Raw genomic sequence first — 13,880 nt, 5'->3', positions numbered from 1 at the left:
GACCAGCATGAAAGTCTACCATGATCTCAAAATAAAAAGTTTAATTAAAAAATATATTTATTACATAACCATAAAATCACTGAGATTAGACTAGACTAGATCAGTGGTTTCAGGTTTTTCTCTAGCATGGAAGGGAGCCCAGGAAGGGCGACAGAGAAAGCCAGGTGGATGGGGCACAGGGACCTCCACTTGCTGCCTCTACCCTTTCCGAGAACACTGTGCTCGAATGAAGAGTTCCATGAGTAAAGAGTGTAACATCTGCAATGGTCTGGAAGCTCTAGGGCCTATGGTCCATACATCCCTAGAGAGATGAGGCTCCTACTTAGAAGCTACAGAACTTCGGGCACCGTACTGCTTCCCTGCCGGGTCTAGAGAGTACATCTAACTCCTCCTTCCTCTCAGTCAGGGAGCTGTGTGTGATACAGTGGAAGACCTCTGACTTCCCTATGTGAGAGGTTTGCCTGTAGAATTCAGGTCTGCTTCAAAAGCTGCAAAGTTCTGAAGGAGAAGTTCTCGCATGCTTTCTAAGCCTTAGTAAAACTGCCATTTTGGTAGTAGCAAAAAGTAGCAAAAGACAGCCTGTCAGCCTAACGTAAAAGAGACAGGGCAGAAAGGAACAAGCTTATACTCCTCAGCAAATCACAGTTGGCTCAACTAAGGGCACAATTTCCTACCTAGAACAGATGTGCCATGCCACGACGACCTAACATGGAGGGCCAGATGGAGGAAGGGGTCCAAAAGCAGGCAGAGAGGCAGAGGAGAGAGGGAGGGCCTTGTGATGGGGAGGCAGATCCATACCCCAGCTCTCACAGCCTCAGTTTCCATGGAGATGATTATTCCTGGGGATCAGATTTTTTCCCCTTTGCATATTAGTAAGAGCTGGGCCCAGCACTAAGCACTCTGGCTGACATCTCATTTCATTTCAGAACAATGTTCTGAGGTAGTTCTACGGCATCAATTCACAGTAATCAAATACCCACTCCTCCACCTCAACACATGCGAACTCCAACAACAAATGTTATTTTAAAAAGACAAGGTGGAGACATTGTCACCGTTTCTCTCTTAGTATTGCTGAGGGGACTAAATGCTCTAAGGAGAAAGAACAGCCTGGTATATAGGCCTGAGTTCTTCCACAGGTTTTGTCCATTTCATTTCCAATGGACTTGCTGGATGAAAAAGTCAAGAGAGAAATCACACTCTAAGCACCCTTCCCTTACCCTCTTGAGTGAGATGTCACGGTGTGGGTGGCACCCAGAAAAGCGGCTCCACCCAGGCCAGGCCTGGTCTCACTTCGCGCCTTCATTCCTCTGTCTTCTATGTAGAACAGACCCAGATCCTGCCCTCAAGGAGATTACAGGCTAGTAGGCAAGACCAGCTCCATGAAGTTAATCACACTCACTCATGAACTGCTTTAAAGGTGGTCTTGAAACATCAAACATGGGGGGAGCAAAGGAGGCTTCTCTGAGGAACTGACATTTACATGGGAACAGAAGGAAGCATAGGAGTTGGCTGTGAGGAGGGTGGGGAGTGTGCCTGGCAGCGGGGAGAGCTTTGAAGAGGGAAGTGAAGCATGGCCCCACGGCTGAGGCACAGGTGGTCAGGGCCAAGTGGCACAGGATGAGGGTGGAGGGGCTGGGCCCTGGGCTTCAGACCTCATCCAAGGTTCTTTATCCTTAGAGAAATGAACATTCACTGAAGAGTTTGGGGATTATTTTTTTAATATTTCATTTCTTTTTAGTTTACCAACTCTAACCAGTTTGCAGTGTACCATTCGGCAGTATCAAGTCTATTCAGTGCCGTGCAGTCACCACCACCACCTATCTTCAAAACTCTTCCTCTTGCAAAACTGAAACTAATTCCCTAATCTCTCTTCTTCTGGTCCTTGGCAACCACTATCGCACTGCCTCTATGAATTTGACCATTCTAGGTACCTCATATATGTGAAATCACATAGTCTTCTTGTTACTGGCTTATTGTGTTCAGCACAATGTCCTCAAGGTTTATGCATGCTGAAGAATTTGTTAGCATTTCCTTCCTTTTTAAAGCTGAGTAGTATTCCATTGCATGCAGACACTACATTTTGTTTATCCATTCATCTGTCCTAGGTACTCATGGCCGCTTATGTCACTTCCACTTTTTGGCAATTATGCTTCTATGAATATGGGTACACAAATATCTTTGAGACTCTGATTTCAATTCTACTTGGATATATGCTCAGAAGTGGAACTGCTGAATCAGACTGTAATTTAATTTCCTAAGGAACCACCTTACTGTTTTTTGTTTTCCATAGTGGCTACACCATATTTCCACCAATAGTGCACAAGGGTTCCAATTTCTCCATCCTTACCAATATTTGTTATTTTCTGTTTTTCGATAATGGTCATCCTAATGTGTGTGAGGTGGCAGCACTGAGGAACTGCAAGCAGGGTTTTTAATCGTGATTTGATCTGGGTTTTTAAAAGGCTGGTCTAATTGCTGTGTGGGAAACTGACTGGAAGGTGGTGAGCAGAAGTGGAAGTTGGGATCTCCTCACATAGAGGCTGCATGGAAGAGGGATGCAGACAAAGAGGGGTGGCCAGACCGATGGAGTAGGTGGTCTGAAAGTCTGAGCAAAGTGGAGCAGGTTCAAGACAGTTATTGCTGATTAGATGCAATTATATCCAACAGGGTTTCTAGGCAGTGCTGATGACTGTGAATTTATAGTGATGCCGGCCTTCCTCCAAAACCCTGAAGAGGTCAATGAGGATGGGGATAAAGTCCCTAAAATGGGATAAAGTGGAAACAAAAAGGCCCAACTACTTAGCAAACAGATAATTTCATTATACTGATGGACAAATAGGCATTAAATCTAAGTACATTTTGAACTCAATACTCATGATACACAAGCTCAGTGGGACAAACAGAACTGGAAAGAAATTGTATTTGCAGCTTTACTTAATAATTTGTTCTTGGTCAGTACTGATATAAAGTCCAGAAGCTATCTCTGTGTATATTAGAATCAAACAAAAAGAGCAAATATATTGATGTTGTTCTCACAAGAGAAGGGAGTTACAAGCATGGAATAAGAGAATATGAATCTTGTGGTGTTAGATTAAAAGTTAGTGTCTGGAGTTCCTGTCATGGCTCAGTGGTTAGAGAATCTGACTAGAATCCATGAGGATGCAGGTTCAATCCCTAGCCTGGGTTTAGGATCTGGCTTTGCCGTGAGCTGTGATGTAGGTTGCAGACTCGGCTCAGATCCCCGTGTTGTTGTGGCTGTGGCGTAGGCCGGCAGCTACAGCTCCAACTGGACCCCTAGCCTGGAAACCTCCACATGCCATGGGTACGGCCCTAAAAGACAAAAAAAGACCAGAAAAAAAAAAAGTAAAAGTATCAGTTTGAAATATAAGAAAAAAAAACTTTTAAGGAAAAACCCTCCTATCTCTATCCTCTGAAAAGGCCTGGAAGCAATGTCATCCTTAGTATTAATGAGGACATTCAGGGCCCAGATTTTGAATGCTATTCCCCATCAACATAAATCATGTTTCTTCAGAAAAATGCCTGGTTTCAAGGCAGGGGCAAGGAAAGCACGAGGTGAGGGTAGAACTCCTTACTGTGCCAGCAAGTGTGAAAACACTCACAGAATAATGGGGACATTATCAAAGAGACAAAAAAGGCAGTTTGAAGGGGTTGCTACTGGTTAACTCTGGAACAAATTGAGCATTCAAAGAATGACAGAAGTGGACTATAAAAAAGAATCTATGAGTCCATATTTACATTTAAAAAATTAAGGGGATGGAAGAATAGAAGAAAGCTTTTTTAAATAAAAAATTCTAACTAATAAATACAGAAAGAATTGTAAACACAGAAAATTACTACTTTATAACCATCACAGTAATAGCTGATTCAGGGAAGACTCATCAATAGATGCTAAAATGACTGGGTAAAAGACTATTAGGAGGTATAATATTCACAGCCTGCTAATATAATCCCACAGGTCACTTACTAAATACAAAGGAAAAGAGTTGCCTTTGTTGTAGAGAATGGTAGTAGATACTGTCATAACCAACCAATGAAATTGAACAAAATCAACAATAAGACAGATGTCACATGCCTGACGTGAAACACGAGAACACAGGCTTATTTACACAGTCTTTTTGCTAAAAATGTTCAACCTGAACCAAATGATGAGGAAACAATCCGCACATTCTATACAACAACTGACCTCAAATCCTCAAAAACATCAATACTAAGAAAAACAAAAATCTAGCTAACTGTTCTAAACAAATTGAAAAGACATGGAAATAAACGCAGTGTGTGATATTTGGTTGGATAAGAACAAAAAATTCCTCATGTCTAAAACCCAAAAGCCTTGCTAAAAAGAACACTGCTAGGATGACTGCAGAAATCTGAACATGGACTGTATATTGTGTATTAAATGACACTAATGTATCAATGCCACATTTCCAGAGTGATAACTGTACTAAGGTCATACAGGAGGACATGCTGAAACGTTTAGGGGTTAAGGTTCCTAGAGGCTGGAAATAATTTTCAGATGATCCAAGGACGAAAAAGCATACAGGAAAACTAAGCAAATGTGGTAAAATGTTAAAAACTGATGAACACAGGTGATGGGTACATGGGTATCACCGTAATATTTTTGCAAACCATCTTTTCTGTGGGGTTGCAAATTTCAAAATAAAAAGTCAAGAGAATGGGAAGACAAGTCAAGACTAGAAGAAAATATTTGCCAAACACATATATGATTAATGACTGTTATCCAAAATATACAAAGAACCCCTAAAACCCAGCCATAAGGAGATAATTCAATTAAAAAATGGGCCAAAGACCTGAAGAGGTATCTCACCAAAGATCTGCAAATTAAAACAAAACTGAGATACCACTCCCATCTATTAGAATGACTAAAATCTGAAACACTGAAACACTGACAAGGATGTGGAGCAAGAGGAACTCTCATTCATTGCTGGTGGGAATGCAAAACGGTACAGCCACTTTGGAAGACAGTTTGGCAGTTTCTTACAGAAGTAAACACACTCCCACACCACCAAGAATGGAGTTTGGGTGATTATGGGTCAGCATTGATTCATCAACTGTAAAAATGTGCTACTCTGGTACAGGATATGGAAGAGTGCAGGGCAGGAGGGTGTGCCTGGGAACTCTCTGCACTTATTGCTCAATTCTCCTGTGAACCTAAAACTGCTCTAAAAAGTTAAGTCTTAAAAAAAAAATTAGGGAGTGAAGTAGAAATCAAATTAGTGTACTTTTTCACAGGAGCTCATTCTGACCGACTCCACTGCCTGGCAGCATCTCTACCCTGTAGACTCTGGACTGCCTCATTTTATTTCCCATGGCATCTCACATGTGACCAGTCTCTTCAAATAAATTAAAAACAGACAAGAGAATTGAGAAGAGATTTTTTCCCAGCGGAGAAAGATGTTAACCTTCCTCGATTCTCTGACACTCAAGTCTATTCCTTATATCTGGCCACTGGCTCTTTTTTCTTTTTCCCAGGGAAATGCCATCACTTAGAAATACCTGTGGAAGTCAACCAGGTGTTCTGAATCGATATAATCATTCAAGTTCAGGGTCAAGTCTGACACTTGCTGTGAGCCACATTCCTAGAAAAATGAAAATAGAAAATGAGAGACTAGGGTATTTCTGGTCTAATGAGTAAGTGAGTGGGCAGGTAGGGGGAGGGCAACAATCTAATATTCAACCTAAGGAAATATACATGGACACAAAGACACATATGTAAGGAGTGTCTGTAATGGATGAAATACACTTCTAATGCTTGCTGACTTCTCTGATTTAGGAATAATGCCTTTCTGAAGCAAAGCCCAGAAAACCTACTTCCTAGGCTCTTTTGCAGCCTGGACACATGGTGTAACCGAGGTGCCAAAGAGATGCACAACTTCAATTTGGAGGTGGGCAACAAGATAAACAGGCTGGGTAAGGGGCAGACAATCTTGCTAACGAGGGTAGTAACAGAGGCAGCAGGGGTCACAACCTCAGTGGCTCTTGAGAAAGGGTGCCAGGGTTGGTGTAAGCCAGTATCTAATGCCCTGGGGAGGTGGCAGCAGCAGTGGTTTCCATGGCACGGTTTGGAGCAATGCCCTGGAAGCCCAGCCTTGAGTTGTTTTTCCAGCCCTTTCAACAATTCAATGGGCTATTGGAGTTCTTTGAATAAACCCAACTATTTAAACAAGTCTGAGGGGATTTTGTTGTTTATAATTAAGAATCCTGTTTGATACAAGATCTAATGTCATCAAAAAGGAGAGGGATAAATTATGGTATTATGAAATATTGCACATTGGTTAAAATAAGTAGGATATAGCTATAGGCATTCCCATGTAAAGATCTCCAAAACATATTGAGGGAAAAAAAGCGAAGTGCAGCACAATACACACTGCATGATACTTTTACAGACAACCAGGACAAAACTTAAAAACAGAGTCACTGCCCTCAGGGTGCTTACAGTCCAGTGGCAGAATACAAGTATTATAGCAAAGCAAAAATAAGAACATTATTTATAAACTGTGCTAAGCACCAGGCTGGAAAATAAAATGAAGCAGAGGCATAATTTAGATTTTTCTGGCAGAGACGACAGTAAGGTGTCAGGACTGGACTTTCTAAGTAAGTGAAAACAAGAGGGAGTTCACTCAGGCTAAAGGAAGAGTGGTGAGTGTGTATCTGTGCGAGGTGGCAATGCTGGGGAGGAAGAGCTTTCCAGCATAGGAAAACAAGAAGTGTAAAGGCTCCAAGGCAGCAGGGAACTAAGCTTATCTAAAGAACTAAAAGTAGCCCCCGGGGCTAAAATGCCGGATTTTCTTCCCGGCTGTCCCTGAATGGATTTACCATCATTTACTTAACCATTCCCCTGAGAAGGAAAGCCCCTGTGAGGTAGGATCACCAGGTAAAGGCTTCATGAAATTCAGGACTCTTGATCCATACCGTTAAAGGTATGGCGATCCCAAGGTCCACGCCCATCAGCGGATCCCTCTACGTCCCACAGACTCACCAGCACGTTGATGATCATGCTGTTCTCCACGGTGACAGCCTTCACTAGGAGCTTTCTGGACCCATCCTTAGACTCATACCGGAGGACGTACAGATCTTTATTGCTGTTCCATTCAGCTGGCAGCAGTTCTGATTTCTTATCACTGGGACCCGGCTGAGAAGACACCAAGAGATGAGAGGAAGATCAGGACCTCAAATCTAAAAAGGGCCTTCCACATAATCTGACCCCCTCTCTCACTTCACAGGTGAGGACGTGGAGGTCAGAGGAAGGAAGATATCCACGGCCGTCGAGCACATTAGAGGCCTGGGGTCTCTGGACTTGTGTTCTAGTGCTCCTCTTGAATACCTGACTGCCTCTGTGGCACAGCACTGGAACCTGCCCAGCGTGGGTTTAATAATCTCGTCTCCACCCCACCACCAAGAACAAGGCCAATCATCTCGAGGGTGCTGTGAAGTCCTAAGACAGTGTTTTTCAAAGTCTGGAACGTGGACCATGTGCATAGGATCACCAAAGTGCTGACTAAAAATGCAGATTCTAATGGACCCTTCCCTGGGGTCCATTAGAATCTGTTTAAACCCCTAGGGGTCCCTAGGGGTTTAAACAAAAATTACGAACCATTTTCATACAAATGCAAAATATGGCGTATGTACAAAATAAAAAAACGAATTACAAAATGGACACCTGTGTGTCTACAACCAGCTTAGGAAAGAGAACATGGTCAACACCGCTAAAACTTTGGGGGTGGACCCCCAGGGAATCTCCCTCCTCCTCCCTCATGGGTAATCGCTAGTCTGTACTTCAAAATATTTCTTTACTTTTCCTTAGAGTTGTGTTATTATACACAAACCCTAAAAAAAAAAATGGTTTCAAACATTTTTAAATTTTATATAAATGGCATCGCTTTTACCACTTGCCTTTTTCATTCGATGTTGTTTTGAAATTCATCCATGTCAATACACTTAACTATAGTACATTCACTTAGACACTGTGAACGATACCACACCATCGTATGAATATGCTGCAATTTACACACTCACTTGTGGATGGATATTCGAATGTTTCCAATTCATTCGTTTTGCTATTATAAACAATGCTGCTATGAATATTCTTGTACATATTTCCTAGCGTACATATAGATGAACTCTATTATAGAGTATATTTAGGGGAAGAATTTTTAATTTATAAGACAAAGTCAAATTGTTTCCCAAAGAAGTTTGGATTTATACTCCTCATGAGCGATGTGTGAGAGTTCTTGTTCCACGTGGTCAGCAACATTGCTATGGTCCAATTTAAAAATTTTGCCAACCTCGTGGGTGCAAAAATGCATCACTGTGAGTGGCGATAATAATAACCCTATGACTTTCCTTTTACACACTAACATTTTAAAACTAGATCTCAAATTATTTCTATAATAAAAACTAAATACTGATTTCCAGGAGGGGAAAGATTTCTTAAACAAGGTCCATAGAAAAAAAGTGTTGTCTTTGACACTGCTAATAACTTACAGCTTCAAATCAACAACAGACACTATAGGCAAAGTTAACAGGCAGCCACAGGCTAGGATGAGCGATGCGCCATGGCTAAAAATGGAAAGAATGAATTACTAATACAAAAAGAGAATGCCTGGAAGATGAAAATAAAAATTGGGAACTTAGTTGAGAAACTGGAAAAAGATATGAATGAGCCAAAGATAAGAGCAGCAAACAGTGTATAAAAGGTTGTTCAACTTGACTAGCACTCGGAGAAATGTAGGTGAAATAGGAGATACCAGGATCCATTTATCAGACAATGTTACCCATTTTTCTATTTTTTGCAAGGTGCTTGTGTAAGTGTGGGGAGAATGGCAACCTCCAGGCACTGCTGGAGGCTATTCACACTCAGACAACCCCTCTGGAGAACAACCTGGTGATACTTAGTGCAATCAGCTGAGCAAATACTCCATGACCCCAAACCGCCACTCTTGGAAGAAATTCTGTGCACAGAGGCACAGATAAGGGATCTTCTGCACAACCTTGTTGGTGGCACCAAAGGGGAGGTGCATGTGGGGAGGTAAAATGCATATGCTCACAGAGGAATACTGTACATCAGTTAGAAGGAACAAACTAGATCTAATCACAGTACTACAGATAAAAGTAAACAATGACAAAGAAAAGGTGTTTTGAAAAATGAGAGTTATAGACAGGTGGCATTTATGTAAAAAACGTTTAAAACATAAAAGAAAATCTACATACTGTTTTCATGGATGTATATTCCTACTGCTAAACACAGAGCAAGTGGCCTGGGACGATCTCTATTCATGAAAATATAGTGGGAGGGAGTGGGACCAAAGATGAACAGCAGCAGCAAAAGACAAAGGTCTAGCAACACAGAGCACACACCTCAAGGACAAGAGGCCAAGACTGGAGATTGTGGGCCTCTCTTCTTTGGTCACCTCTGGGGCTCAGGAATCAAATGAGGAAAAGAGGTCCCAAATAAAATTCAAGATGTTGCCACTGGCATGATTTTGAATGTGGCCAAAAGACAAGGAAACTCACAGGCCTGAAGCTGAGACACAGGATGACAGAAAACAAAAGTGAAACTAATCAGCCCACTCTAAGTAAGAAAGAGAAACTATCCCTCATCCCCAGCCCTGGAACATGTTTAGTGCTGTGGATTTAAGGTTGACTTCGGAAGCCAAGAATTTGATAACATGCTTTGTCTCTGTTCTATCAAGGGTCTTTGAATTTATATTTATATCCTCCACATATAAGATTTAACCCACCAGAATTTCTTCTTGGAATATAAATAATTCAGCCTGCTCACTATGCTATTCTCTCACTGCAGGGGAACCAAAGTTCCCCAGCTCAAGGGCTGCCCCAATACAGGAAAACAAGTGGAACTGAAAGGGACTGGTTTTGCTGATATCAGGCCAAACATGCATTCAAAGGCCCTCTTGATCAGGACATCGAATATCAGGCCTCTCAAAAAGCTACAACTGGAAAGTAGCCAAAGTACATGGCTGTGCAGTTTAATTTGCTCAGATGAAAAAAATCCAAGGGCCAAGAGGGGCTGAGAATTGCCCAAGGTCACAGTAAGTCAGGTGCAGAACTGAGTCTGGCATTCAGAGCTCCTGGCTTCCAGCCAGGTGCACCGGATGGGCCCCCCCAAAAGCAAAAAAGAGTGGTCCCCTTAGGCAAAACCCTGGGGCTGGAAGCAATCTTTAATAGTGGTCCTGGGCTAAAATGCACCCAAAGAGGGTCATTTTGGGCATTTTCTTGCTTTTGCCAGTATTCTTAGATTCCTGCAAGAACAGTCTATGGCCATCTCTATTCCCTTGTCACCTCAACCACCTGCCTGACACAGCTGTAAAGCTCTTATGAGGAGTGGTGCTGACTTCAAGAAAGAACTCCAAATTCAAACACTGAATTTTTATTGAAGCTGTATTGCTCTTCTAAGTCTTATGGACACAGCTCTCCTGTACCAGAGGAGACAAAACCAAAGATTAAAAGATAATTTAGCTTTCTATTTAACTGTCAATATATTAAATGATCAAGTATACCATTTTAGGACCTTCCTCTCTCTCTTATCACCCCCAGAAGGGTGGGGAGCTGAAGGTGGCTAGAGAGACAACATAAACACCCTGTGAACTTGGCAAACACTACTGGTTTCAGCTGAGTCTGCTGGCCCCAGGCTGGAAAACAAACCCGCTCTTATGTAAACAGGAAAAATGCTCCTCCAAATGGCTTCTACTCTGAGTGAAAGCAGACTCAGAAGTGAGAGGACAAGTGCAACCTGAGCTCCAGTGGCACTTCAGACAAAGGGCAGAGAGAAGCAATTACACTTCGTGCTCCAGTGTGCCGTACAAACGCCGCCTTCCCGCCACCACCTGCCCCCCTGGCCCCTCAGAGGACATAAACAGATGGACAATACTTTCCAAACCCTCATCCCCACTCTCCCTGGCCACTCCTAAGATGCCTGGAGCTGCAGGTATCTTAGGGGTAACTATCTTTTTATTGGTCAGCGTGAACTCAACATGTGGCACCAAGAAGAGAGTGGAATTAGATGGATCTCTGGGATTCAGTTAAGGATCCTTTATTCACTTTGTTAGACCAGTATTAAAGTGAAATTGTGTACTTTCTGAAAACTTAGGAGCCTGGAGTGTATGGCAAGGGAATGATGCCAGTTAGGACAGGGCAATGACCTACAGGAACTGATGTCCCTAAGCTGTCCAAGTGACTGAGAGAGAACTGCTGACAGGATTTGGGAGGGGACGAGTGGTGTGAGCAGTGCTGATACATGTCTGTGCAATGGGGAGAAGGGAGTCCCTGTAACAAGTTCCTGCTCCTGGGGGGAGAGTAAACAGAGTGAGGTACATGAGGAGGGACAGCGAGCAGGGCAGACCTGTTCGATCTGAGGGGTTGGGGGGGGGAGATGCTGAGAGCTGATAGGGAAGCCCCAAGGGCAGGGGCAAGTCTTACCCTCCTCTCAGTCCCACTGTGCCCGGCACCATCCTACACACCAGCTATCTGGGAGAACACCCCAGAAAAGGTGATATGAAATGCCTGGGGCAAGTGAAAGGGCTGTTAAAGACTGGAAAGCTGGAATGGAGCCAAGTGGGGAGACTATGCACTGAAAGGGGAAATCTGTCTGTTGAGTGTGGGCCGCCTCTACCTGGTCCCAAAGTGTGAAATGTTGAAAGGCAAGGCAAGTGAGTCAAAGTGCAGGGCGATCAGAATAGCTAAGTCTGGGGGAGGGGGGGAGCCAGAGATCCACGACAATACTTGTTTCTTATACCTGTTGATAAGGGTGTGATGGTCTTGGTCACCAGTTCTAAGGGAAAAGGAATGGACAGTGAGGATGGGGTAGAGAACCTGGATGTATAAACTGTGTTTGACGAGGGATCCCTAAAGCTCTGTGTCAGAAGAAGAAAAACTAAGTCTCTGGATGTATGCGTGAGAAACTAAAAAAGGATTAGGGAGCTTGAGAACTAAAGCAGTTAGAAATGAAAGTAAGGTTAAGATCTCACTGTGAGATGGAAGGAGTGAAGCACCCTGCTTCCCAGAGCTGGTCTAGGTTCTGACAGTGAAAAGGCAGTGGTGGCTTGGAGTCCTGAGTGTGTGTACGGGAGGCTACTTTCTCAGATGGAGCAAAGGGACACAAAGGGACAGTAAGGGCTTCCCGCCCAGTTCTCAGAGGAAGTGTACAGGATGTGGAGGGGGAGAGTTAGAGGGAAGGGACAGGGGCAGATGGGAGAATGCTACAGCAAAGAATTAGTGAGGCTGCATGGGCCCAGCAGTCCTAGGGCTCTGTGGGGATGACAACAAGGCCCCCAGCAGGAAGAGGCAGAACCTGAGGACAACAGGAGGGGCTGGTCCTGTAGGACATCTTTGGGTGCACCTCTGTATGTGTGTGGCAGGCTGTTCTTGCCCCAAAGCCTGAGCTAAATATGACAACCAGAGAGTGGGCTGCACTGGGCCCTTCAGGAAAGGGAGAGGGTGTCTGAGTTCTTGGGGCCCTTGACTGGAGCTGAATGGGTCCAAGCTCACACCTATACCCCTGCATGGATCCAGATCTCTGCTGGGCGCTAAGGACAGTAGGAGGATAGTGCTGACAACAGCCCCCACCCCACCCAGCTGTATGGGAAGAAGCTTCGCGTAGTTCAGGTAGGTGAAGAGGGCTCAGGGGGGCTGCACACCTGCCTCGGTGCCAGATCCACACGCAATCCCGGCCTGGGAGACTGCCGGGCTGTACAGGAGCGAGAATCTGTCCTTGGCTTTTCAAATCATGTTGTGCCAGCTGGGCTGGGACAGTATAGCTAGCACCTCCCTGACCTGCAGGCTATAGGTAGCAATGGTGTCATAAGCCTCAGGGCCTGGACTTGGGGAGGAGGGAAGGCCAGGCACTAAGGACCAAGCCGACGGTCCTCTGGGTTCAGGCAGGAGACACCTTACCCCCTCCACCCTGGCCCTGGGCTGGCTCCGTTGGCGTACCTGGTCGCCGGCGCCCAAGCCGTAGTAGCCGTGTGTAACCACCTCCCAGTGTAGGAAGCAGACGAGGGCGTCCTGCGCGCAGGTGATGGTCGGCGCCGCCGACGCGAACAGGACCTCCAAGCCCGCCATGCGCGCCCCCGGCCTCTGCAGGCAGAGTAAGGAAGGGAGAGAGTGCGATGAGCCGGCTCGGCCCTCAGAGTACTGAAAACACCGCTTCGCCGATCCTCTGGTCCGAGTCACGTCCCTAACCTGCGCGGCCAAAATGGAGACGCCCCAGTGCTGGGGGCGTGGCCGCCGGAAGTGCCTGCCGGGGCCGGCGGTGCTGCGAGAGTGAGCCCGACTGGAAGCAAGAGCGCGACACTTAAATGTTCCGCCAGGCAGCGGGCGGGCGAGGCGGGTATCCTGGGGGTGAGGTCCTTCAAAGACGAAATCTTCAACTTACCGTAGCTGGCGGGGCCACTACACGCAGGCTGTGGCGTCCTTGAGGAGGGGCTACTTTGTTCAGAGCCACAGACTTCTCATCTGCAGAATGGGGTGGGTTTATGCTGGTGGGGGAAGAGATTATGAAATAGGCCTAAAATACACTGATAATAATCGTTAGCACTTATGCAGTGCTTGTTCCGGACCACGTAATTCTAAATACTTGCATTCATTTATTTAAAACTCACAATCCAACCCCATAAAGTTTTTGTTAACTCCATTTTACAGATGGGTAAACAGAAACAAAGGGGTAAATTTGACCAAGATGAGTGAGTGGCAGAGGTGATACTGCAATCTAGTCTAGCTCCTTGGATAACATTGATTAAATGTTTATTGCTGCTAGATCCTGTGTCAAAACCTTTTTATCGGGAGTTACCGTCGTGGCGCAGTGGTTCTGACTAGGAACCATGAGG

The 13,880-nt window shown here is 44.7% G+C and overlaps 1 protein-coding gene across 1 annotated transcript in view; it reads right to left on the bottom strand.

Annotated features, from left to right (window-relative positions):
* The window catches only part of PSMF1 (proteasome inhibitor subunit 1), a 47,283-nt gene extending 33,995 nt beyond the window's left edge, over positions 1-13,288 (bottom strand). Inside the window, exons 1-3 of the mRNA XM_047771424.1 lie at positions 12,988-13,288; positions 7,019-7,171; positions 5,536-5,618 (exon numbers count right to left, since the gene is read on the bottom strand). Coding sequence (XP_047627380.1) covers positions 5,536-5,618; positions 7,019-7,171; positions 12,988-13,116 — 365 coding nt within the window. The 5' untranslated portion in view covers positions 13,117-13,288. The remainder of the gene's footprint in view (positions 1-5,535; positions 5,619-7,018; positions 7,172-12,987) is intronic.
* Between the last annotated feature and the right edge of the window lie 592 nt (positions 13,289-13,880).

This window comes from Phacochoerus africanus, chromosome 3, assembly GCF_016906955.1.
Source record: "Phacochoerus africanus isolate WHEZ1 chromosome 3, ROS_Pafr_v1, whole genome shotgun sequence".
NCBI lineage: Eukaryota > Metazoa > Chordata > Mammalia > Artiodactyla > Suidae > Phacochoerus > Phacochoerus africanus.
This window is presented reverse-complemented; position numbering and strand designations above follow the sequence as displayed.